At 41.9% G+C, this 26,346-nt stretch overlaps 1 protein-coding gene across 1 annotated transcript in view; it reads right to left on the bottom strand.

The window, feature by feature from the left end:
• The window catches only part of RAD50 (RAD50 double strand break repair protein), a 39,623-nt gene extending 17,385 nt beyond the window's left edge, over positions 1-22,238 (bottom strand). The window contains 14 exon segments of the mRNA XM_077824499.1: positions 661-898; positions 1,570-1,745; positions 3,821-3,978; positions 4,209-4,391; positions 5,250-5,456; positions 7,360-7,553; positions 10,434-10,599; positions 12,090-12,218; positions 15,956-16,160; positions 16,309-16,494; positions 17,324-17,475; positions 18,561-18,644; positions 19,389-19,571; positions 22,197-22,238. Coding sequence (XP_077680625.1) covers positions 661-898; positions 1,570-1,745; positions 3,821-3,978; positions 4,209-4,391; positions 5,250-5,456; positions 7,360-7,553; positions 10,434-10,599; positions 12,090-12,218; positions 15,956-16,160; positions 16,309-16,494; positions 17,324-17,475; positions 18,561-18,644; positions 19,389-19,517 — 2,207 coding nt within the window. The 5' untranslated portion in view covers positions 19,518-19,571; positions 22,197-22,238.
• Between the last annotated feature and the right edge of the window lie 4,108 nt (positions 22,239-26,346).

Below are 26,346 nucleotides of genomic sequence, written 5' to 3'. Positions count from 1 at the left end.
ACATTGAACCTCAGCAATACAGAGGAGGTACTGGGGACCCACTAGGATGTCCCCGCAGATCCCAAGTTCAGAACTTCTGCTCCAGAAGGTCTGAATTCACAAAACCTTCTCAGAAACAGAAAGATTAATAAAAATAATTGATTTATATCTCCTGTAACAAAATGTTTGTAAAATGGTGAGCTTGATTCACAGTTTGTTTTCAGCAACATAGCCTCTGCTTCAGCACTTATGGCAAACATATTTAACATGAAGTAGAATGAAGACATTTTAGTGACAGCATAAATAATTTCACCATTTTAATTATATAGATGTTAAAAAGTGAAAAAAAAAATGAAGGATTTTTTACACTGGACATGACCTCTGAAGAAGCAACACTTAACCAATTCCTCTGCCTAATCCTCAACAGAAATGTGAAAGTACTGGAATTGTCAAACATATAGTACAGTCTAAACGGAGTAGAGGACAAAGCTCTTGGTTATTATATATTGATGTAATGACACTTTTGAGGGTTAGTGTTTTGAGAGTTGAATTATCTACTTCAAAATATTTTCCTCACGTTTATCCTTGTTCTTTGTAACGCACAGAAACTATCATCATTTGGAATAATATGATTCCTTTTAAAAGTGTGTAACAAGAGGTGCAGTATACTTTGCATGGTACCTTATTGGTTTAAGCCCCATCATTTCATCACGCTTCTTTTCTCTTCTTTTAAGCTCAGACTCTGTTGACTTCAGTTTATCTGGAGCAAGACGTAACTTGGACTGCAGATCGCTAATTACATCTTGCAGTTCTGATTCTGTTTGAAAGACCCTCTGACAAACTGGACAACATGACTGGTTCTCATCTGTCAGCTGTGTAATAAACTGTGAATAAACTGCTGTGGCTCCAGCAAGCATAGCTGTTTTTAAAAGAATAAATTAAAGTTTGTCAATTAAAGCAGTGAATAACCAAATCTGCAACAATAATTTGTAGCACTATAAAAGGAAACAAAGTTGAAACCTGTGAAATTAACAGAACAATGGAATATTTTAGCTTAAATTGCTCTCTCTTAAATAAATGAATTGTGAAAGTGACTGTAATTTTCTTTGAATACTACTAGACTCTTCTGCTAACATTAGGCACGACGAGCCACTTCTATGGCCAAACAGCAGCTGCTAGTTTGCTCTGTTTGTATAGCTGGCAGATCCAGGTAGTGGAATATTCTCCCAGCTTTGACACAATCCAGGATCAGGACCTACATATTTACTACGTCAAAGTAGTTATTAGTAAATTTATAAGAATAAAGTAATAAGGTAGCAAATTCACTGAGATAACGAAAATGTTTTCGTGGCTGTTTACATGCAATATAGAAGTAAAAGAATAAAACTAAGGAAAACTGATTTTAATTTTATTCTTAAATGTGGCACCTTCAGGTTGGGCCTTATATAAAATTTTATATTAACTATTGCTCATCTCACAAATAAAGATAAGGACCCACTACTCCATATAACAGGCACTATTACTGTCTTAAGATTTGGAATTTAAATTTAAAAAGAGCTTAGAAGAAAGTGAAGAAATACATAAACTTACCTCGCTGCTTTGAAGTCTTTTCAATTTCATCCTGAAGTTTGTACAGATCACTATCAAAATCTTGGCTTCCACAAACATCAAAAAGTTTGTCTTCATAATTGGACAACTGCTCTTCTTTTTTTCTTAACTCAATACTGGTATGATTTTTATTTTGTTCTGCTGAAGCTAGTTCTTTACTGAAACAGTGTGTGAATTCTTATATTAAAGAAGGGCACCGAAACAAGCTTACAAACCATTATAGCCCAGAAACTATTAGGTTAGCTTGAATTTCAAATTCACATTGGACAAATTCCTGCTAGTTTTGGCTGAAAACCTAATCTATAAGGAATACGATAGCGAGAACAGGCGTTCGCATGGCACTGTTGTAGTCAGCGCCGCAAGATATTTACGTGCCAGATGTGCTAAAGATTCATATGTCCCTTCATGCTTCAACCACCATTCCAGAGGACATGCATCCACGCTGATGATGGGTTCTGCTCGATAACGATCCAAAGCAGTGCGGACTGACACATGTTCATTTTCATCATCTGAGTCAGATGCCACCAGCAGAAGGTTGATTTTCTCTTTTTGGTGGTTCTGGTTCTATAGTTTCCGCATCTGAGTGTTGCTCTTCTAAGTTTTCTGAAAGCATTCTCCATAAGTCATCCCTCTCACATTTTGGAAGGCACTTCAGATTCCTAAACCTTGGGTTGGTTAGAAGTCTGACATTGGTACCTTTTTTGCGTTTTGTGAAATCTACAGTGAAAGTGTTCTTAAAGCGAACATGTGCTGGGTCATCATCTGAGACTGCTATAACATGAAATATATGGCAGAATGCGGGTAAAACAGAACAGGAGACATACAATTCTCCCCCAAGGAGTTCAGTCAAAAAATTAGTTAACGTGTTATTTTTTTAATGAGCATCATCAGCATGGAAGCATGTCCTCTGGAATGGCGGCCGAACAACGAAGGGCATACCAATATTTAGCATATCTGGCATGTAAATACCTTGCAATGCTGGCTAGAGAAGTGCCATGCGAACGCCTGTTCTCGCTTTCAGGTCACATTGTAAACAAGAAGCAGGCAGCATTATCTCCTGCAAATTGTAACACCAAACTTGTTTGTCTGAGCGACTGGCTGAAGTAGAACTGAGTGGACGTATAGTCTCTAAAGTTTTACATTGTTTTATTTTTGAATGAAGTTATTTTTGTACATAATTTTACAACAAGTTCAACTTTGCAAGTTCAACTTTCATAATAAAAAGATTGCACTACAGTACTTGTATTAGGTGATTTGAAAAATACTATTTCTTTTGTTTTTTACAGTGCAAATAGTTGTAATAAAAAAATAAAGTGAGCACTGTACACTTTGTATTCTGTGTTATACTGATTTCAATTACATTTGAAAATGTAGAAAACATCCACAAGTATTTAATAAATTTTAATTGGTATTCTATTGTTTAACAGTGCGATTAATCGTGGTTAACTTTTTTAATCACGATTAATTTTTCTGAGTTCATTCCATGAGTTAACTGCGATTAATTGACAGCCCTAATACTAACCCATTTTCTAAAAATATTTTGAACTGGCTTTTGGCTTAAGTATCCTTGTGAAAGGGGGCTAAGTTACATATGCAAAAATATATTTGTTAGGAATTCTAAAATTAGACTGCTTCCTAACAGTTATAAACAAAGTCCATTACAGAACGTACCTGGTACGTGGATATTTCCAATATAAAAAAAAAATCAGACTTATATTATTGAATAAAACATTATTCTACAACCATAAGGGGATGAAACCCAAACCAAATTGTCATTCTATTCTTCACGAAAAGTATATTTCTTGACTGATCATTATATTTCATGTTTCTGAACTTTGCAGTATCATTGAGTCTCAAATCTTATAACCAGATCTATATGGAGTCTCATGAACTTCAACTGGATTCTGCACAGCTATAAGGGGGTCTGTCAATATGTGTCCCACTGCAGGACTGGGGCCTCAATAATTTTACAAACTGAAATTATGGGCTTGATATAGAGATTCCTGGGTGAGGTTTTTTAGCCTGTGTTATGCAGAAGGTCAGACTAGATTAGCATAACGGTCCCTTCTGACCTTATATATGCATTAATTTTAAGATGCAACAAACAATAATAAATCAAACAAGACATATCTGTAGTAAGGTAACAGAAACAATGGATTAAAATCTCCATCTTCAAAATGAACTAACTTCAGAAATTAATTCTGAAGCCAGAATCAAGCAAATGAATACTTACTTAAGTTGGGCAAGCTTGTCTCTTGTCTGATTAATTTCTCTAGTTTTAGCATGAAGCCAATCTTCAAGCTGTTTTTTGTTAGGAAAATATCCCAGCAATGAGGTCAATTCATCAATATGTCTAGATTTTATTTTTCTGATCTGCTCCTCTTTGTCCACCTTGGGGAACAAAATACTCTTAAAATATACTTTTCTATATTCACAAACTGTTATTTTATTCAGTGTACTTATAAAGTTACATCTTTTTTCAAATGCACAATTTTTTATGCAATTAATGATGTAAGATTCTGATAAATAACTGCTCCTCATAAAGCCTCAATGAAAGATATTAACTTCATGTACATTTCTTAATAAGGAAGATACTAGGAAAATCAAAAGAAATACGCTACTTTGTCTTTCGTCAACATATCCATTTGAGTGATTGTCGTGGTATGCAAGTTTAGCTGTTCCATCTCTTGATCCAATTTCCGAAGGACCTTGTCCAGGTTTGCTTTCTCATTCTGAAGTTTCTGTACCTCCAATTCAAGAGCTTCCACATTGCTGTTCTTCTCAGCCTCATCTAGTTCACATTCCTAAACAGAAAAATAAAATCAACCAAAGATTTATTTTTAAAATGTGATTTATAATTATGCCAATTCAAACAAGACTAATGAAGTCAGACTGATAATGAGACAAGAGGAAGGGATTTTCATTACTCAACAGTAATAACTCTGATGGATAAAGGAAGGACAATTACATGATCGGAAAGGACTCCAGACAGAAGGATGAAGGCTATGAAATGGGGCTGTAAGTAAGGGATGTAAAACAAAGAAAAGAGGACATGGATGTTAAGACTCCAAAAAGGTTGTACAGCCTCCCCAACTGCTCATCTACTACCCTGATGGATGCTAACGTAAGAAAAATGAGTTTTCATTCCTCTGTTAAGGTGCTAGATAGATAGAATATGGCTTCAATGTGCCTCATCCACATCCTGTTTGGTCTTTGCTTTTTGGCATCCATTGAATGATAAAGTACACTTAAGAGTTTTACTTAAGGGAAAGACTATGTGGAGAAATTCCATGATGCATTAAATTCTTCAGCTATAAGTACAAACATTTGGCTAAAAAGGCACAAGTAAGGAGGCAGCAATTAGACAACTTGCCTTTGAATAGGGATGGCTTGTTATAAGTTTATAACTGTGAAAATCATGGCACTATGTTCTTTTCAGGGTCCAAGAACAATCATGACTGATTCCAACAAGTAAAATCTAGGTTACTCTCAAAGAACATGATATAGATTTCACGGTTTTGGGGATGGCAGAGGTGATCAGGTTCTTTCATTATATCACTGCTGTCCGCATCTGCAATACTTGATGTGACCAAAAGCAACAAGACAACCAAATATGCTTTCTGGTGTGTATTTATTTAAATTATTCAAATAGAAAATCTTACAGCCTTGATGAGTTCCGGATCCAGTTCCAGAATCCTGTCTGAAGACTCCTCCAACTGATTCAGTTCATATTTCACATTCTTCAGTTCAAGCTGTTTGTTATTTTGAATGTCTGACTTCAGGTCAATGATTTTTTCCAGTCCAGTTTTCTTATCTCTTATTTCATCTATCTGTTTTTGTTTCATTGTTTCTTTTTCTGCAAATTCTCTCTGAACAAAGAAGCCATCCAAAACAGTTACTAAGCAATTATCTACAGCTGAATTATTTTATACAAAGCCCCCTACAGACTTTTTTCTATAAGTAGATCACTATGACCATATTGACACCTGTTTAATGCAACACACTGAAATATTTTGGAACAGTAATAGAGCTGGTTGGAAATTTTCCACCAAAATGTTTTTCTGTTGGAAAATACCGAGTCGTTGAAATCAAATCATTTTGCAAGAAAGTGTTGATTTTGACAAATCTTTTGACAGACACCAGGCAGGTTTCCAACAAAAACTTGCCTGGTTTCCCACCAGCTCATCTACCGACTTCCCTCGCTTCTCAGCAGTTCACCTGGCAGAGAGCTTGGGAGCTGGGGATGCCCGAATGCCTGGGCAGCAAGCTTCTAAGCTGGGCAGCCCAAAGAACCATGTGTTTGGGGAGTCAGCCATCCTAGCAGGAGTCGGGCAGTCCTCTGAACAAACTGAAAAATTCCATTTCGATTCTCCTGATGTGGGACAAAAGTTTTTTTTCCAAAATTCAAAATTTTGCATAGGCAAGGAGGATTTTTTCCAGCCAATTCTAGACATTCATGTTAAGCAGAATATTATTTGTATTACCATACTACCTAACATAGGTGCTGACTCCGTGGGTGCTCCGGGGCTGGAGCACCCACAGGGAAAAAAATGGTGGGTCCTAAGCAGCCCCCTATCAGCACTTCCCCCTCCCCCCGATCCTCCTGCCTGCCAGCAGACCCCGCCAATCAGCACCTCCGCATCCCTCCCATCCACAGCAATCAGCTGTTTTGTGGCGTGCAGGAGGCTGGGGAGAGAGGGGAAAGGGGGCAGCCTTGGGGACGGAACAGGGGCAGGAAGAGGCGGGGCTGTGGCAATGATGGAAGGGGTGGAGTGGGGGTAGGGCCTGGGGCAGAGCCAGGGGTTAAGCACCCACCAGCACAATGAAAAGTTGGCGGCTGTGCTACCTACGAGCCCCAGTCATGGGTAAGAACACCACTATGCTAGGCACAGTACAAACACAGAACAAAAAGATGGTGCCTTCCCCAGGGAACTTACAATCCAAGTATTAAATGTTTTTTCACTACATTAGAGCTTATGATAAGTTACACTGTGTGTAATTTAAAAAAACAACAGCACCTGAACAATATAAGGTGTCCTTGCAAGGTCTTCCTGGCAGAAGCATCTTCTAATACCAAGCATACTCTAAAAACGGTTGACAACTGTGTGTATAATACTAGAATTGGAAAAATTGGAAAGAGTCCAGCGGAGGGCAAGAAAAATGATTAGGGGGCTGGAGCACATGACTTATGAGGAGAGGCTGAGGGAACTGGGATTATTTAGCCTTCAGAATAGAAGAAAAAGGGGAGATTTGATAGCTGCTTTCAACTACCTGAAATGGGGTTCCAAAGAGGATTGATCTAGGCTGTTCTCAGTGGTAGCAGATGACAGAACAAGGAGTAATGGTCTCAAGTTGCAGTGGGGGGTGGGGGGGTTAGGTGGGATATTAGGAAAAACTTTTTCACTAGGAGGGTGGTGAAGCACTGGAATGGGTTACCTAGGGAGGTGGTGGAATCTCCTTCCTTAGAGATTTTTAAGGTCAGCCTTGACAAGGCCCTGGCTGGGGTGATTTAGTTGGGGATTGGTCCTACTTTGAGCAGGGGGTTGGACTAGATGACCTCCTAAGGTCCCTTCCAACCCTGATATTCTATTATTCTAATTGTGAGATAAGGATTAACGTAATGGTAATGTAGGTCCCTTGTGAACATTTGACTAGGAAATAAAGAACATGACTTCTGATGACTCTACTGCTATCAAGTCACATGCATTATGAAAACAGATATTATGAGAATTAATTATGAGAATGCATAAAGCAAGGTGACAAAAATCTTACCATTAACTGACTGGCAGTTTCTGCTTCTCTTTCTTGTCTCTCTTTCACAAGCTTGTGAAAACTGTTAATTTGCCTTTCATTAAAAGGTGTTCGTTCAAAACCATCTAATTCCAACAGTGCTGCCAAAGTCTGAATTAACGAATCCCTGGTTCGGATGTCCTGCTGGTGACGATCTGCTTGTAGCTGAAGACGACCTTCACATATATGTTTGTACACACATGCGCGCACACACACACAAAAAAAATAAGGTTCACATTTAGAAGTGTATACATCAAGAACATATGTTGCTTATATCTGATTATGTTCAATATGCAAATCACTTGGAAGGGATGTTTCTACTGAATTTTTTTAAATCGCATGCATCAATAACTGAATTTTAGCAGTTTCTATAGTTGAAGAGACTCTTAAAAGGTCTTTTTTTAAAGAAATATGTTTCATTTCTTATGTTACTGATGCCACTTTAGATTTATTAACACAAACAGTTTAGCTTACTTATCACTATTTATGCTAGCTATTTACTTTTGAACTTCCCTTAACTTGGACAATGAACATATGCTAATTAGTGTAACTTTTATTTTTAGTCAGGTCTGCTGTGCCCACATAATTTCACACTAAAGGTGTGCTGCTAAACTGATTTCATCAGGGCCACTTTGTGTATGAATGCTAAAATAATTTAAACATGACTTTTATTGGTTTAGCCTTCATTAGTAAATTGACAGAAACAAGCTACAAAATACAACCAGGTTTAAATCAACGCAGGTATGCCCACACAGTGGGTTGCAACAGTTTACCTAAATTGTTTTTTTAACTGATTTATGTTAAACCAATGTAACTTCTGTATACAAACAAGTCCTAAGGGGGAGAAAACCAAACAACAATCCAAAAACAAACAAGAAACCCAACTCACTTCTGTTGGAAAATTTATTTTTACCTACTATTGTTTCAAGTAACTTATATGATTTCTAGAACTGACAGACATTAGAGAAATTTTTTTCCCCTGTTTTTTACTTTGTACATCTCACAGCATTTTGTCACTTCCCCCCCATGTAGTCAATAAGGCTGAACCTGTCAACTGAGTTCAGTGGGACTATCCTCATTTACTTGTGAGTGTGTTTGCAGCATTGAACCTTTACTCAGTTTCCACAGTCTGTGTGGGCCTTTTACACAGCAGCAGGGGAGAATGCCCTTCCACTTCCAATTTTTTAAAATAGGAAAATGTAATTGCTGTGATCCCAGGAAAGTGGGATGTCTGTCTCGTGCAGTATTCAAAACAACATTTAACTTTTCTTTTTTTTAAAGACTAGATTTCAAGTCTCGTGTTATTTTTCTAAAATAAATAAAAATATTAACTGACTTTTAAAAAATCATGAAAACACTTCTACAGTCTTGTAAATTCCTTTTTTAAAAAAGGACATTAAAATTGAATTTTGTGTCTAAACCAGGGGTTCTCAAACTGGGGGTCGTGACTCATCAGGGGGTCACAAAGTTATTACATGGGGGGATCAAAAGCTGGCAGCATCCAAAACCCCACTTCGCCTCCAGCATTTGTAATAGCGTTAAATGTAAAAAGAGGCTTGCTGTGTGTAAGGGGTCACCAATACAAAAGTTTGAGAATCACTGGTCTAAACTACCCAAAAATGCCCTTTTTAAGGTCTATTGGCATTGCCATTTTTCCCACATTTTGCAACATTTTATTATTCCCCTATTTTAGGCTCCATTTGTCTTCAACAAGACCTACATTTAGACTCCATGAAGGCAGAAGAGTTTGCACTAGTAAATCTTAACAGCAGATCACAGCTTTTACTTGCTTTGCAATGAAACAAGGCATTGGAGTTCTCAGTCTGTATTTTGTACAGATTTAAAAAAAAAACCCTAAAAGCAAAATGTTTTTCTTTGACCAATTCAACAAAAACCCATTTATTCTAATGCAGGAATGTTAGTAGGTGGGGCAAAGAAATGCAGTGGCAGACCAGCAGGAGATAAGCTGCCACCAATATTTAAGATAATTTTTTCTTTTCTAAGTGCCTATTTTGTGGCCTTAGTCATTCAGCCAATTCAAATTACGTAATTATGAAAATTGCACTAAAATTGCCAGCTCATATTTATTTTCTTCTCTTTCTAAATCCACATAAAATTCAGTATATAGGTTTTAAAATTGTTTTAAGTAGAAAAGCAATAACCTCCCTCCATACCATGTGTATTAAGTTAATTTGTCCTTTTAAAGAATTTTGGTAATTGTCTGAATCAAGAACACAGGACCTAAGGGGTTAATTACCACAACACCAAGAAGGAATGTCCACCGTTTAAAGGTTATGCTCTTACTAACCTAGTAATCCTGTTCCATTTATAGTCCTTCCAAAGATCATTATTAACTATACTATCAAATATTGATATTATTATAACTGTAGTTATGACAACACTTTCTGTTTATAGATATTTTCGTAAAACTTGTAATTAATGTATGTATCTTGAAATAATTAATAAGCTATACAGAACATGATGCATGGTATTTAGGGATTTTTAAAGAAACCACATGAAATACAACTTGCCTGAAGTCAACCCTTTGGGTATGTATGGTGCACTCACTTCCCTCCCAACAATTTTCTTGGCTAAAATCCATTAACTACAATTGGCGACAGATCTCAATTCCTCCAAACTGGAGGACTCATGCTAACGCAACCAGCTCACAGACCAAACATATGCTTTGTAAATTGTTAGACTGATGACTTCTTGGTGACCTAGAACAGAAATGCCCAAAATGGCTCCTTTTCCACAAAAAGTCCATAAATGAATGAGTGCATCAATGTCAACATTATTGATCAAAAGGGCACGTGTACAATTGAAATCCCATGGAGAAGACTAATGACCTTTTGGTTCTCTCTGACAGTGAAGGTCAAAGTCTCAAATTTGAACTTTGACCCCCTGTACTAAGCAGCCAATACTGAATAAGTACACCACATTTCAAGATTCTCATTGGCTCAAACATGGAAATTCTGTCACTCATCCTTTTACAAGTGTCTATATTATATTAGATAATTTCTGCATTATTTTTTTTTAAAATTAGCCTATTATACCTTGTTCAACAAGTAATTCTGATTTCTCTCTGTTAAATCTCTGACACTCTTTGCTTGCTCTATCCAGCTCACGTTGACAGTCTGTTAATCTCCTTTCCTTCTCTTTTACTGTTCTCTGATGGTTCTGGTACATATCCCTCAGTTGGTCATCTGTTCCTTGAAAAACCTATGCAGTCAGAGTATACTGCAGTATTAAAAAGTTAGCTTTTTAAACTGATTTGTAACAAAATACTTTGCACATGCTTATAAACTATATAATACATTTTCCAAAGGTTAAACACAAAATAAAATTAAAAAAGATAAAATATCACCCGATTTGTAATTTTTACCATAAGACTACTCAAACTGCAGTGCTAAAAGGTATTTTGAGTTAGCTTTAATAAACTTCTTACTGCAGGAGTAAGCCACAAGAACTAAGTAAAATTATCTGGGTCCAATAAAGGGATTCTCCTTTTTTCATATTGATAAAACAATATGATACATATTTTTTGTGATACATGCTCTTGGACAAATTCTTTCTAGTTGTCAAAATAATTTCAGATAATTAGCGCAAACATAATAAAAGACCACTAACTTTTTCACTGGCTATTTTAAAGGGGAGAGAAAACAGGAATATTTGTGATGCTAATGAGAAGGGATGTCCTTGTACTTGTAGGTCAAGTTTGGGTTGCTCTGCTGTCCACTGCCAGTTAATGCCATTTACATATGGTCATGACAAGTCATTACTACTCTATAAACTTGCTCACCCCATTGTTCATCACACTGAGCAGTTCATTCTACTCTGTAGATCTTGGAGGGAAAGGTAATAATAACAGTTTTAATCCCCATCTCCCTACTAAATCAAAAAAACACATCTTCATGACGTATTCTAACAGCTACTTGCTATATTTAAACCATTTATTTTAGGGGTCATTTTTGTTGATGGTGACCACTCGTGGCTGTCTGGTTGCTCTTCACTCTGAGAGCCAAAGCATACTGAAAATTCACTTTGTAATGTCGTAAATTGCTCAGAAATCATACATGCAGAATAATATTTATGGATATCTGTATTACTACCTAACTACATTATACAACAACCTATTGCATCTTGCCTGCTTGAAAACATCAACAATGCTGGTGACTGATAATAAAAACAGTACTGATTAGGAGGGTCAGCCACACTTAACTGCTTAATACTCTTAGCAAACTGTATATTTTAAAACCACAGCCACCACCTTTCATAGTTTCTTTGTACTTTTTTTTACTGAGTTTTTATAAACTTTGCCCCCGATCCAGAAAAACACTTAAGCATGTGAGTAGTCCCACTGAACTGAATGGGACTGTTCGTATTTTTAAGTGTTTTCCTGGACTGAGACTTTACTAGTGGGGGGATTTAAAAAAAAAAAAAAAGATTTATTTATATATTTACTGAAGAATACTCCGTTGAGTACACTAAAAACATTCACACCTTTCTGTATTCAGTTTTATAACAATTGTGACCAAAAATGCTTGGAAAATAAAACCAACGGAACAAAACACTGTTCTGGCTATGGGTACACAAGTTTTGTAAAATTTATGGTTCATTCTATAGTAAATGTACTGTTCATTCTGTAATACATGATTGCTTCTGATTTTTTAAGATGAAGGATGGTGACACACAGGATTTATAAAGCAAACCTTCTCCATCTTCTGTTGCAAATCTTGGTTATCTTTTTCCATCTGCCTTTTCCTGCTGTCCAGAGCTTTAATCTCATTGTCAAGTCTCACTACTTTTGCAAGATTCTGTTCAATTTCTGCGAGACGGTTCTGAAAGAAAAGAAAAGAAAAGAAAAGAAAAGAGAAGAGAAGAGAAGAGGATTGCTAAAGTAAATTGGCTTCACTACAGTTTATGGATTTTATAATCAAATTTTCTATTTAAATATATTGCATTTTAAAAATGGGTCATTTCCAGCACCTACAAGTTTATAAGGAGTTTTAGACACTAAGACAAGGGTTCTCAAATCTTTTCAGACCTTGCCCCACATGTTAATCAAGACATCATCTTGTGGATCACCTCCCCTTCCTGATTAGACAGCATCCCTGCAGCAACTACAGTCATTACTTAAATGGAAAAGTAATATTAACAAATTATTTGAAAGCTTATTCTTCAGAGAATTTCCCCCACCATTGATGATAATCTCAGTGATCAAGTGCTGGTACTCACCACCCACACTGAGAATGGCCTTCAGAGCAGGCAGAAGACAGGTGCAGTATTCCTAAACCTTACTGTTGAGTATGACATGATCTCGTATACAGGCCTATTATACAAACTGTCACAGGTCCCACTGAAGCAGGTTGTCATGGCTGTTGAACTGTTGTTGAGAAGTTGCTAATTTAAAATTTTGCTTGGACAAAAAAAATACATCCCAGCTCCTAGAGGTCCCAAAACAATGGTTTACCTTATGGCTCAATTTTAACACTAACACTTTTCAGTCTCTTCACAATGACCTTCCCAATACCACTGCCAAGCATTTTATCTATGTCATGACATCTGTCTGGTAGTACAGTACCAGGATTCCAGTCACTCAGAAGTGCTGAATGTTGACGTGAAACAGATGGCCTACTATCGTAAAAGATGGAGACTTAAACCTAATACCAAAAAGACAGTTTCCAGCTCCTTCCATCTACACCACATAAAAGCCTACAAACTGCTCAACAGCCTCCTGAATGGACAAAGGCTGGACCATGACCCAAAGCCTGTATATCTAGCAGTTACACAGGGCTGTACACTGATTTTCAAGGAATACCTTACCAAAACGTTGCTGAAAATAAAGACAACAGCCTGATCAGCAAATCAGCTGGTTCTACCTGGGAAGCCAAAGCACAAACACTACTCCTGGAGGGGCGCAGAATTCATACTGTCTGCAGATTTCTTGACTCCCTCACAGAAAGATGTGGGAGCAAAAAAGTCTGTGGGGGAACACACGTCCCTTCTGCGGCAGCCCAGGCGCGTCTGCTGGGAGAAGCCAGCAGATCACCGTGGAGGGGAAGGAGGGAGGCTGGGCTTGCGTGCATTCGGCAGAGACGTTATGGGGGTGGGACTGGGCAGGTGCCTGCATGCGAAAGAGTAAGAGAGACTCACTCTGTCCCTCTCGCTCACCGTTGCTGCATCCTGGGCTTGGAGGCGTAGGGCTGTGTGAAGCAGTCTCTGTCCCTGAGGCAGAGCATAAATGTAACAACTAAGGGCTACTCTACACTGGCAGCACTTTAATGTGGCTTGTGTGGTCACGGCAGAGCACTGGAAGAGAGCTCTCCTAGTGTTCTAAAAAAACCACCTCCACAATGGGTGTGGCTCCCAGCACTGGTGCACTGTCTACACTGGCGCTTTACAGCGCTGAAACTTGTTGTGCTGGGGGGGGCGGGGGGGGAGAGGAGGGAGAGAGGGCGGCAAAGTTGCAGCACTGTAAATTGCCAGTGTAGACAAGCCCTAAGCAGGCAGGCTGCTAATGTTCCCATTGTTAGTTGATTGTTCCCATTCTTAGTCAATTAAGGCTCCTTTACCTTGCTAGAGTGGTGTAAAGGAGCCTTATAGAGTCCTCAGCTAGGAAGGAGTATGGGCTTTCTCGCTTTTCCTGTGCCAGAGAGGCACAATGAATGGGGTAAGGTTACAGCTCAGGATCTATTTTACTTATCCATTTAAAAAAAATGCACAACAGTGATTAGCAAAACTGTATGACTTTCATGTGTGAAAGTGAACAATTTAAAGCAACATTCTATTTTACAGAACACCAAACACCAAAATAAAAGTAATGTAATTTAAATGAAAATCCAGGATTACAACTGGAATGCAGGGTATTGGTTACCAAGTATTTGTAATTTAACTTTCATGTGTTTAGGAAATACTGAACAGTTATTGTGATTTTTTCTGTATGATAGTTTAAATAAATTACCAAAATAAGTGAAACTGGTGTGATTATATTGCATTATTTTGACAAATAAAATATGCAGAATTTTACATTTTTTGGTGCAGAATTCCCCCAGGAGTAAAACAGTAAGAAACCCTGGGCTTACCTTGTGCTATTCTGTAACGGAGTATTGCTCCCTGGTGTGTCTCATCTCACTTCACACAGGACTCCTAGACACTCAGCTGAATGAAACCATGCATATAACAAGCCCCATGAGACAACACTGTCCCTCCTGACTTCAGGCAACAAGTAGCCTTGCAGAATCTGCTCCCTAAGGTGCAAGACATTCCATATCTACCCATTTAAAGATTTGTTTAATCCACCAAGCCAACATCTCAGCTCATGGCACTGCGCTTGGACAATTCCCCTAAGGATCCTCAATATCACTCCCAGGTGGCATACTAGGGGGTAAGAACAAGCTTCAAACATAGCCAATGACTATCTTATAACACATCCAACAGTCCAGCCCTCTGGTTTTGACCTTCTACACCATCTTTGGATGAAGCTCAATCACTTTAGATGTGGAGTGATCAAATGTGCTGCTAATGACAATAAGTAGGCTTCTGTAACTCCCTCCTTTCCTGCTGTGGCCAGTTAGAATATGTAGGCCACATACTTACAGGCTGCACCCATCAGCAAGGGATACCTTGTTCCCTCATGGATATGTGTAAAAAAATAATGACCTCACCTATTGCATGGTTATCTAAGCATCTTAAACACACTTGACTTGACTGTCTATGTAGATGCAACACAATATAAAAGCAATGTATTTAATGTATTTTAACTTCTTTTAAAGATAGCTAACACTCAGATCTCTGCATACCGTGGTTAAAAACTTCTGCACTAGGGTATCCCAGAAAAACATGCACAGTACTACTAATGGAAGAGTTACTGAGACAAGAATTGCTATAATTTATCTACATTGGTTGTAGCTATGGAATGTGTCATGACATCATGGGAAATACAGGCTCAAGGTATCATTTACTTAGAGGCAGGGAGAGGGTTTTGCATAGATGCTTTTCTACCCTGTGCTGACAGTATATTCAAGTACTAATATATTATTTGAGGGGAAGGTAATAGATATGAAAATATGCCACTCTGTGAAACTATGCAGGTTGTATAATCAATCTTCCAAAATCAGCTGTTGAGGTGCTTGAGTAAATATTGAAAATTGCATTTTCCCAAAAGTTTTGTAACTAAACCAGACAGCTTAAGAAAGGAAAGATACATGTTGCTTTCAAGATTTGGCCTGAAAATCTCCAATTGGATGTAAATTAATTTAAATATAAGAACAAATAAACTGGTCCAAGATGGTGTAAAGATAAGAACAGATCATTTCCACCACATCTTTGAATATAAATTCTACTCATACAATTTCATTATTTGTCATGATGAAAATGGCCTTAAGTTCTGCTCTGAATTTTATGGTTAAATGGCAAAAAAAATCCCCCTGATAATACAACATTAAACTGGAGAGATTTTAATCACAAAGAAGTCAGGAAATTCCCATAGCAAGCAACCTTTACTCTCTCTCCCCTAGTGAATATGTACAGTATTACAATAAAATCTTGAATTACATGATCATACAAATAAAATTACCTTTAGAGGATCAAGTCGATTCTCAATAGATTTTACATTTTCCTTAGAAGCAGCCAGTTGAGCTTCCCTATTACTAAGATGATCTTGAATTTCACGTGCTTTTTCTTTATTCTGTTTTAGATACTTCAGTTCCGTCTGACACTCTTTTACCCGCAAGCTTTGCTTCTGACGTACCTGACGAAGAGTTTCCAATGCTTTAATATACCTTTCAAAAAGAAAACCATGTGTAAATTTCAAATTCTATTGGCACATGCAGCTTTACGAATGAGCATTTTTAGCGAGCATTTAAACAATTATAATTAAATGGAAGGAGTACTTTACTGTAATTATGTTAGTTATGGAAAGAAGTAAACCTTGTTGCTGAGAAGATCTCATCAAATTTTTGTTTCAGGGCCCTTCCCTCACTTAAGGGCCAGTTGGATTCTTCTTGATGACAGAAAATGACATTGTTAATCACAGATTTGGAAACACCAAGAGCGCTGATCATCTCTCGGTCAATTTCTGCACACTTGGAACTGAGACTGACCTTTTCCCCATGCCTGTGTACATAGATTAAGAAAGTGCATAACAATAAGATGACTACTGGTTGCTGTACAGTTATGATTTTTTTCTAAAATAAATAACATTCTGTATAATTTCAACATTCTAACCCATCCTGTTTTGATGCTAAGTCACAAATAATTACTTTTACAATGGTAAATGTTTTTTGCCCCTCATTCTTCTCTCACTTTTTCCATTTTTAACCCTGAATACCTCATTTTCAACTAAATGGATTTTGATACAGCACTCCTTTGATTTCAAGCTATCTTTCTGTAACTTAATGTCATGTTAGCCATGTATATAGCACCAGTTTGCTAACTATGACTGCATAGCCAGCAGAGGGAGCAAAAACCATAGTGATCAGTGCAAAACAAATGATCTTTTTAAAAAAATGTCAGAGATGAGAATCAAACAAACAGATAGGTACTTGGAATGAGTTGGAACGGAACTATTTCCCCACAAAATTACTTTAATTTACTTCTGCAGTGCCAACAGGACATAAAGTGAATGTAGTGCATAAACACCACCTTCAGAACTAAACTATCACTGAGTGACTTAGGCGCCTATGTCCATGGAAAACCAAAGAGACTTTGGCCATTTTGAAAGTTTTACCCATTAAATCTAGGGATTTCTTGTAACACATAAAACAAATAGACAATGCAGTGGGACTACATGTAACTTTTTGTTAGACTTAATTTAATCTGAAAGAATGGGTGAAGGTTTGAATGAATAAATTATCCACTTATCTCTTTTCTTACATGAAAAGATACAGACAAAGCAAATGGACACTCAAACTAAGAAGCAATGTTTAAAAAACCTACAACTTACTTTGTTCTGGTAATGATACCTTCAAGAGTTTTAAACTCTGTTTTCTTGCCTTTCTGAGTACAAACCATGGATCGCTGAACAGCTGTAAGCTCTCCATTAACATCACGAAACTGCAGTCGAATCTGAGCTCTGACATCTGTTTCATTAGCAACCTTTGGCAGGAAAAAAATTATGAAAACTTATTTAACAAAGAAAACTTTTGTGGTCATCCAAGCATCTGTTCCAAAGCCGTAAGTGAAATCTTGGCTCCACTGAAATCAATAGGAGTTTTGCTATTGACTTTAATGAGGCCAGGATTTCACTCAAAATCATTTTTTGGCCTAGAGGTTATCCAGGATTCTTATGCATACCTTGCACTTTGGCTATTCTTATATCCTAAAATGCAAACACTCCCCCACACCCATCTGATAAACAGTTATCATCAGAGGGCCTTCCCTTAAGTAAACAGAAAAGAAAAATAACCTCCTCCAAGTCAGACACCAAACATTCATTTCTGTCAATGGACTACTCATAGTGTGCAAGTCATGGTAGGATCCGGGCCTAAATCATGCAGAGAGCAGATCTCTAATACTGTAGGTTAGCTCATATGCAACGTGTCCACATTATATTCCCATAAAATCTTATTTATTTAATATCAGTAACTGGGAAGGAATAGTCCATGTTCAAAACATTTTAGTTAAAACCATCCATTTACCAATACTGACTAAGAAAATACCAAATACCAAACAACTATTTGACAGACATTTTGTACCAAAAGACATTATAAAAAGTGATCAGGTCACATGTTACCTATTCTTGTATAAGTATTTTCTGGGAACTAAAACTTATAAAACATAGCCAGAGAATAATGAAACAGATATTCTCACACTGAAACTAAATACTGTTGCAAACATGAATTTAGCATTTTTAACAAGATTTAAACAATTTAACATCTTAGATGTTGTATATACACATGTGGAAATCTTTCATAAAGGTAAATTTAACTGCAAAACAATCTAGTTTGTAATGTTAAGATTGTGAGAAAAAAGACAACCAAGAAATTTAAGGTTGACAACTCATTTCTTGTAATTTCTCCCTCCCAACTTCAATCCTTGCTTTTGTATTACATTAAAATGGGTGATTTAAATAATTAACTCTTATTGGATTCCCCCCATTTGTGGCACAATCCAATGTTCATTAAATATTTTGTCGTATCTACTACCAGTTAGACATACAAGCTAGCCATCATGACTCCTACCTTTGGATCATGAACAAATGAGTGTCCTTTGGTGCCTGGAGGGAAATCTCCAGTGGAAATATATTTAAGGCATTCAATGATAGTCTACAAAAATGGAAATAAATAGGTATCAGTAATATCAATTTAGAGCAAGTAAAAAGCTGGACTAAAGAGGCAAGAGAGTAACTGTCTTTAAATACCTGAGAACCAAGAAAGGAGAAACATAATGGGATGAAATTAAGATAAGTGTTCTGAGTATTGGGAAAAACTTCAGGGCAATAGCTCTAATTACCTTGTGGAATAGACCTTCAGGTGGAGATAGTCCAATCAATAGTGGATTAAAATTAGATTGGACAAAACACTAGTAAATGTACAATATGGCATAATTCTGCATTGGCAAGGAGATCAATTAGATGATCTAATGCAGTTTCTCAACCTTTTGGATACCAGGGACTGGTTTGCTGCCTTCCTAAACTGTGTCAGGAAGTTCTCAGGGACTGGTGCCGGTCCACAGACTGACTGGTCATTGAGAAACACTAAACAGATCTTTCCCATCTCTAATTTATATGGTTCTAATACTTAGTGCATAAACAGGTATTTGTAAAACAACTAAGGCTCTGACCTTGCAATGAGCACCATGCAGGCAGAATCCTGTGCCTACGCAAAGCTCGTTGCAGAATGCAAGCCTGAAAGTGGAGCCCAAATTATGCAAGTGTCACAAAATGCGAACTGTTTAAGGTTTTATAATTTCATTAATTATAAATTCATATAAACAATCACTCTTGTTTTTATGAGTTTGTAATTATTTATAATGACATGAAGCCTGTTTGCACTGTACAAAAGTCTTACCGTTTTTCCTGCACCATTTGGCCCCACCAAAATGGTTAAAGGACTAAAGAAAGTGATAACTTGTTTGTCTTTGTCCTCTACCCCAAAACTTCTCACTCCAAGGATGCTCATCTTATCAATCTTAGACATTTCTGTAGAATATTCTTCTTCTTTTCTGAATCCCAAAAATTAATTTTCAAAATCCTACAAAATAAACAGTTAAATTTAGTGATGATTTAGGTACCAAACATTATCCCATTCTCCCAAAAAATCTTGTACTATCAAAAAAAAAAGTATGTTATGTGTAATTTAAGAAAGCAGAGCAAAGATTCTTTGATAATGGTTGAAGGTGTGGATTACAGACACTCCTTTAAATTATTTTGTAATGAAAATCTTATTTTTGATTTAGAGATTTTCTCTTTTACAGTGAAAAACCAAACAAAATATAGATTGGTAAGTTAAGAAACTTACCATTCTTTACTTATTCCCCATTACAACTAAACAACTATGGTCAGCCTAAAAATGTTTAACATTTCCCGAGTGTTTAGTAAAAGAAATATTCTGAATTAACTATAGTAAAAACTATAACTGAATTTTATGAGCTTTTGCTCAAAACGTGTCAATAAGAAAAAGTTATAGAAATTAACACTTTTTCTTGAAAAATTTCAAAATCTGCTGTTGCACTACAAACACAGTATCAAAACTCAAGCACATATGGACTGGCTTTCAGGTTCTTCTACAGTAATCTCCCTCCCCAACCCCCTTCCCCACAATCTAACATTTTAATTCACATAAGGTCCTACTGCTATGAGATGTTTTTATCTTTGATAGATTTACAGGCCTAGACCTACAATCATGCAGGCTGGCCTTGGCAGCCACATGGAGTTCACTGAAATCAGTGGAACTCAGTATAGGCAGCAGGGTCGCAGCCCATGTAGAGTAGCAGCCGTGTTAGTCTGTATCCACAAAAAGAAAAGGAGTATTTGTGGCACCTTAGAGACTAATAAATTTATTTGAGCATAGGCTTTCGTGAGCTACAGATGGAGAGTAAAGGGATTATTGATAATGAACACAGAGAAAGGAGTTGTTGGATGAAACCAAGATGTGCATTTTAGTTGTTTGGCTATTATTTCATTAGGTGAGGCATGGAGCAGTTTGCCCTGTGCATCATTCCCTGTCAGTGATCACTGCAGCATGATATTTTTTGAGAATGAAAGGTTATTTCCCATGACAAGCAATTTACTGCAGCAACAGACGGGGAGTAGAAAAAAAGACATTTCTCAGCAATAACAGATCGCTCCTGATGCCACAGGTTATTTATTATTATTCAATTCCACGATTATCTATACTACAGTAGCTGCTAGAAACCCCAGCTAAAATCAGGGCTTCGTTGTCCTAGGCACTGAAAAAACACATAGCGAGAAACAATTTTTGCTGCAACAGTTCTCAGTCTAGACAAGATAGATCAAATGTGAGGTGAAACTGCAGCACAGAGAAGTGAAGTGACTTGCCCAAGATCACAGTACAGTACAGGACAATGGTTGAGTCACACACAGGACATAGGTTTCCTGAAACCCAGTCCAATGCCGTATCCTCTAGAACGTTACTCTGGTGGGAGTGGGCACAGGAAATTTCCTGGAGATAGCAAGACACCAAAATAGTAGTGGGCGAAAGGAATTTCCCTAATATGGCACATTTCCACGGTGGGCGTGGAAATTTTCCAGCCATAGCAGATTAGGACACTGGCAGTGGGTGCAGGATATTTTGCCAAGATGGCAGATTACCAGGGTGAGTGGGGGCATTAGGCATTTTCCAGAGAAAGCAGGTTATCAGGGTAAGTGGGAGCACAATGCATTTTCCAGACATGGTACATTACCAGGATAGGAGTTGGTATGTGATATTTTCTACTGATGGTGAGTTAGGGAGGGGTAGGCACAGAGAATTTTCCAGGGATGGCAGGTTAGTCGGTGGGGTAATTTCCAGGGATGCCAAGTTACCAAGGTGGGGGCTGACAGGGGGAATCTTCTAGGAATGGTGTGTTGGGAGCATAGTGGGGGGCACAGGACATGTTCCAGGGATGAGTTTCAGAGTAGCAGCTGTAGCTCACGAAAGCTTATGCTCAAATAAATTTGTTCATCTCTAAGGTGCCACAAGTCCTCCTTTTCTTTTTCTAGGGATGGTGGGTTAGAGGCATGGGCAGATGGCATTTCTGGAGATGGCAGGTTAGGGGGTGGGCATGGGGCATTTCCAGGGTGGCAGCTTGGGGGGTGGGCAAGGGACCTTTCTGGGGGTGGTGGGTTGGGAGTGGGCATAGGGCATTTCTAGGGGCAGGAGAGTGGGCATGGCGCATTTCTGGGGATGGCGGGTTGGGAGGGGGCACGGGGCATTCCCGGGGTGGCAGGTTGGGGCTGGGCACGGGGCATTTCTTGGGATGGCAGGTGGGGACGGGACATTCCCTTGGGGGGATGGACCCGGGTCATTTCCGGGGGGGAGACTGGTTTTAGGGGGTGGGCCCGGGGCATTTCCAAGGGTGGTTGGTTCCAGGGGGTGAGCCCGGGGCATTTCCGGGGGTGGCTGGTTCCAGGGGGTGGGCTCGGGGCATTTCCGGGGGTGGCGGTGACCGGGGGCTGGGAGTCCAGAGCACCTTTCCGAACACATTATACCCCAGCCCGGCGCCTAGCTAGCGCCGTGGCGGGGGGCGGCCGCCCAACGCTCCCCTTCACCTGCCTTTCCCAGTGGCCCCCATTCCCTCAGGAAACAGCCGCAGCCCGGGTAGGGCACGGCGCCCCCCACAGCAGAGACCCCCGCGTGGCACGCGCCCCAGGTCACCTCACAACAGGCCGCAACGCCGCTCAGGCTGGTGATTGCCCGCCCTCTGACGCCCGGCCTCCAGCGCGAGCGAGCTCGGCCCCGCCCAATTCAAGAAGGGAGCCCGCCCAGCTGAGCTGCCTGTGGCCGGCCTGAGCGCGCGGCCTCTCCCCAGGTCTGTCCGGTCACGCGCCCCACAGAGCGGCCACCCGGGCCCAGTGCGAACGGTCGTGGCCAGGAGCCTAGCCAGGCACCAATGGTTCCCACACCGATCTCAGACCCTCTCCCACCTGCAACCCCGAAACTTACATCAGCCTCCAGTAGACCCACCGCAGACCCCGCGCATCTTTCCCATTCCCATATCAACCCCCCACTCTACCCTCCTCACACCCCCGCATCTTCCCCATTCCCATCTCAACCCCCCCACTCTACCCTCCTCACACCACCGCATCTTCCCCATGCCCATATCAACCCCCCACTCTACCCATCTCACACCCGCCGCATCTTCCCCATTCCCATATCAACCCCCCACTCTACCCATCTCACACCCGCCGCATCTTCCCCATGCCCATATCAACCCCCCACTCTACCCATCTCACACCCGCCGCATCTTCCCCATTCCCATATCAACCCCCCACTCTACCCATCTCACACCCGCCGCATCTTCCCCATGCCCATATCAACCCCCCACTCTACCCTCCTCACACCCCCCGCATCTTCCCCATGCCCATATCAACCCCCCACTCTACCCTCCTCGCACCCGCCGCATCTTCCCCATTCCCATATCAACCCCCCACTCTACCCATCTCACACCCGCCGCATCTTCCCCATGCCCATATCAACCCCCCACTCTACCCTCCTCACACCCCCCGCATCTTCCCCATGCCCATATCAACCCCCCACTCTACCCATCTCACACCCGCCGCATCTTCCCCATTCCCATATCAACCCCCCACTCTACCCATCTCACACCCGCCGCATCTTCCCCATTCCTATCTCAACCCCCCCACTCTACCCTCCTCACACCACCGCATCTTCCCCATGCCCATATCAACCCCCCGCTCTACCCTCCTCGCACCCGCCGCATCTTCCCCATTCCCATATCAACCCCCCACTCTACCCATCTCACACCCGCCGCATCTTCCCCATTCCCATATCAACCCCCCACTCTACCCATCTCACACCCGCCGCATCTTCCCCATTCCCATATCAACCCCCCACTCTACCCTCCTCACACCCGCCGCATCTTCCCCATTCCCATATCAACACCCCCACTCTACCCTCCTCACACCCCCCACATCTTCCCCATGCCCATATCAACCCCCCCACTCTACCCACCTCACACCCCCCGCATCTTCCCCATTCCCATATCAACCCCCCACTCTACCCTCCTCACACCCCCCGCATCTTCCCCATTCCCATATCAACCCCCCCACTCTACCCTCCTCACACCCGCCGCATCTTCCCCATGCCCATATCAACCCCCCCACTCTACCCTCCTCACACCCCCCGCATCTTCCCCATGCCCATATCAACCCCCCACTCTACCCATCTCACACCCGCCGCATCTTCCCCATTCCCATATCAACCCCCCACTCTACCCTCCTCACACCCGCCGCATCTTCCCCATTCCCATATCAACATCCCACTCTACCCTCCTCACACCCGCCGCATCTTCCCCATTCCCATATCAACCCCCCACTCTACCCATCTCACACCCCCCGCATCTTCCCCATTCCCATATCAACCCCCCCACTCTACCCTCCTCACACCCGCCGCATCTTCCCCATTCCCATATCAACACCCCCACTCTACCCTCCTCACACCCCCCGCATCTTCCCCATGCCCATATCAACCCCCCCACTCTACCCTCCTCACACCCGCCGCATCTTCCCCATGCCCATATCAACCCCCCCACTCTACCCTCCTCACACCCCCCGCATCTTCCCCATGCCCATATCAACCCCCCACTCTACCCATCTCACACCCGCCGCATCTTCCCCATTCCCATATCAACCCCCCACTCTACCCTCCTCACACCCGCCGCATCTTCCCCATTCCCATATCAACACCCCACTCTACCCTCCTCACACCCCCCGCATCTTCCCCATTCCCATATCAACCCCCCCACTCTACCCTCCTCACACCCGCCGCATCTTCCCCATTCCCATATCAACACCCCCACTCTACCCTCCTCACACCCCCCGCATCTTCCCCATGCCCATATCAACCCCCCCACTCTACCCTCCTCACACCCGCCGCATCTTCCCCATTCCCATATCAACCCCCCACTCTACCCTCCTCACACCCGCCGCATCTTCCCCATTCCCATATCAACACCCCACTCTACCCATCTCACACCCGCCGCATCTTCCCCATTCCCATATCAACCCCCCACTCTACCCTCCTCACACCACCGCATCTTCCCCATGCCCATATCAACCCCCCACTCTACCCATCTCACACCCGCCACATCTTCCCCATTCCCATATCAACCCCCCACTCTACCCATCTCACACCCGCCGCATCTTCCCCATTCCCATATCAACCCCCCACTCTACCCTCCTCACACCCGCCGCATCTTCCCCATTCCCATATCAACACCCCCACTCTACCCTCCTCACACCCCCCGCATCTTCCCCATGCCCATATCAACCCCCCCACTCTACCCACCTCACACCCCCCGCATCTTCCCCATTCCCATATCAACCCCCCACTCTACCCTCCTCACACCCCCCGCATCTTCCCCATTCCCATATCAACCCCCCCACTCTACCCTCCTCACACCCGCCGCATCTTCCCCATTCCCATATCAACCCCCCACTCTACCCTCCTCACACCCGCCGCATCTTCCCCATTCCCATATCAACACCCCCACTCTACCCTCCTCACACCCCCCGCATCTTCCCCATTCCCATATCAACACCCCCACTCTACCCTCCTCACACCCCCCGCATCTTCCCCATGCCCATATCAACCCCCCCACTCTACCCATCTCACACCCGCCGCATCTTCCCCATGCCCATATCAACCCCCCCACTCTACCCACCTCACACCCCCCGCATCTTCCCCATTCCCATAACAACCCCCCACTCTACCCTCCTCACACCCCCCGCATCTTCCCCATTCCCATATCAACCCCCCCACTCTACCCTCCTCACACCCGCCGCATCTTCCCCATTCCCATATCAACCCCCCACTCTACCCTCCTCACACCCGCCGCATCTTCCCCATTCCCATATCAACACCCCCACTCTACCCTCCTCACACCCCCCGCATCTTCCCCATGCCCATATCAACCCCCCACTCTACCCTCCTCACACCCCCGCATCTTCCCCATGCCCATCTCAACCCCCCACTCTACCCTCCTCACACCCCCGCATCTTCCCCATGCCCATCTCAACCCCCCACTCTACCCATCTCACACCCGCCGCATCTTCCCCATTCCCATATCAACCCCCCGCTCTACCCTCCTCACACCCCCCGCATCTTCCCCATGCCCATCTCAACCCCCCCACTCTACCCATCTCACACCCCCCGCATCTTCCCCATTCCCATATCAACCCCCCGCTCTACCCTCCTCACACCCCCGCATCTTCCCCATGCCCATATCAACCCCCCACTCTACGCTCCTCACACCCCTCGCATCTTCCCCATGCCCATATCAACCCCCCACTCTACCCTCCTCGCACCCCCCGCATCTTCCCCATTCCCATATCAACCCCCCCACTCTACCCTCCTCACACCACCCGCATCTTCCCCATGCCCATATCAACCCCCCCACTCTACCCTCCTCGCACCCCCGCATCTTCCCCATTCCCATATCAACCCCCACTCTGCCCTCCTCACACCCCCCGCATCTTCCCCATTCCCATATCAACCCCCCGCTCTACCCTCCTCACACCCCCGCATCTTCCCCATGCCCATATCAACCCCCCACTCTACGCTCCTCACACCCCCCGCATCTTCCCCATTCCCATATCAACCCCCCACTCTACCCACCTCACACCCCCGCCTCTTCCCCATTCCCATATCAACCCCCCACTCTACCCTCCTCACACCCCCGCATCTTCCCCATTCCCATATCAACCCCCCACTCTACCCTCCTCGCACCCCCCCGCATCTTCCCCATTCCCATATCAACCCCCCACTCTGCCCTCCTCACACCCCC

Source organism: Eretmochelys imbricata, chromosome 8, assembly GCF_965152235.1.
Source record: "Eretmochelys imbricata isolate rEreImb1 chromosome 8, rEreImb1.hap1, whole genome shotgun sequence".
Taxonomy (NCBI): Eukaryota; Metazoa; Chordata; order Testudines; family Cheloniidae; genus Eretmochelys; species Eretmochelys imbricata.
The sequence above is the reverse complement of the archived record's forward strand: the minus strand, read 5'-3'. Positions and strand labels throughout refer to the sequence as shown.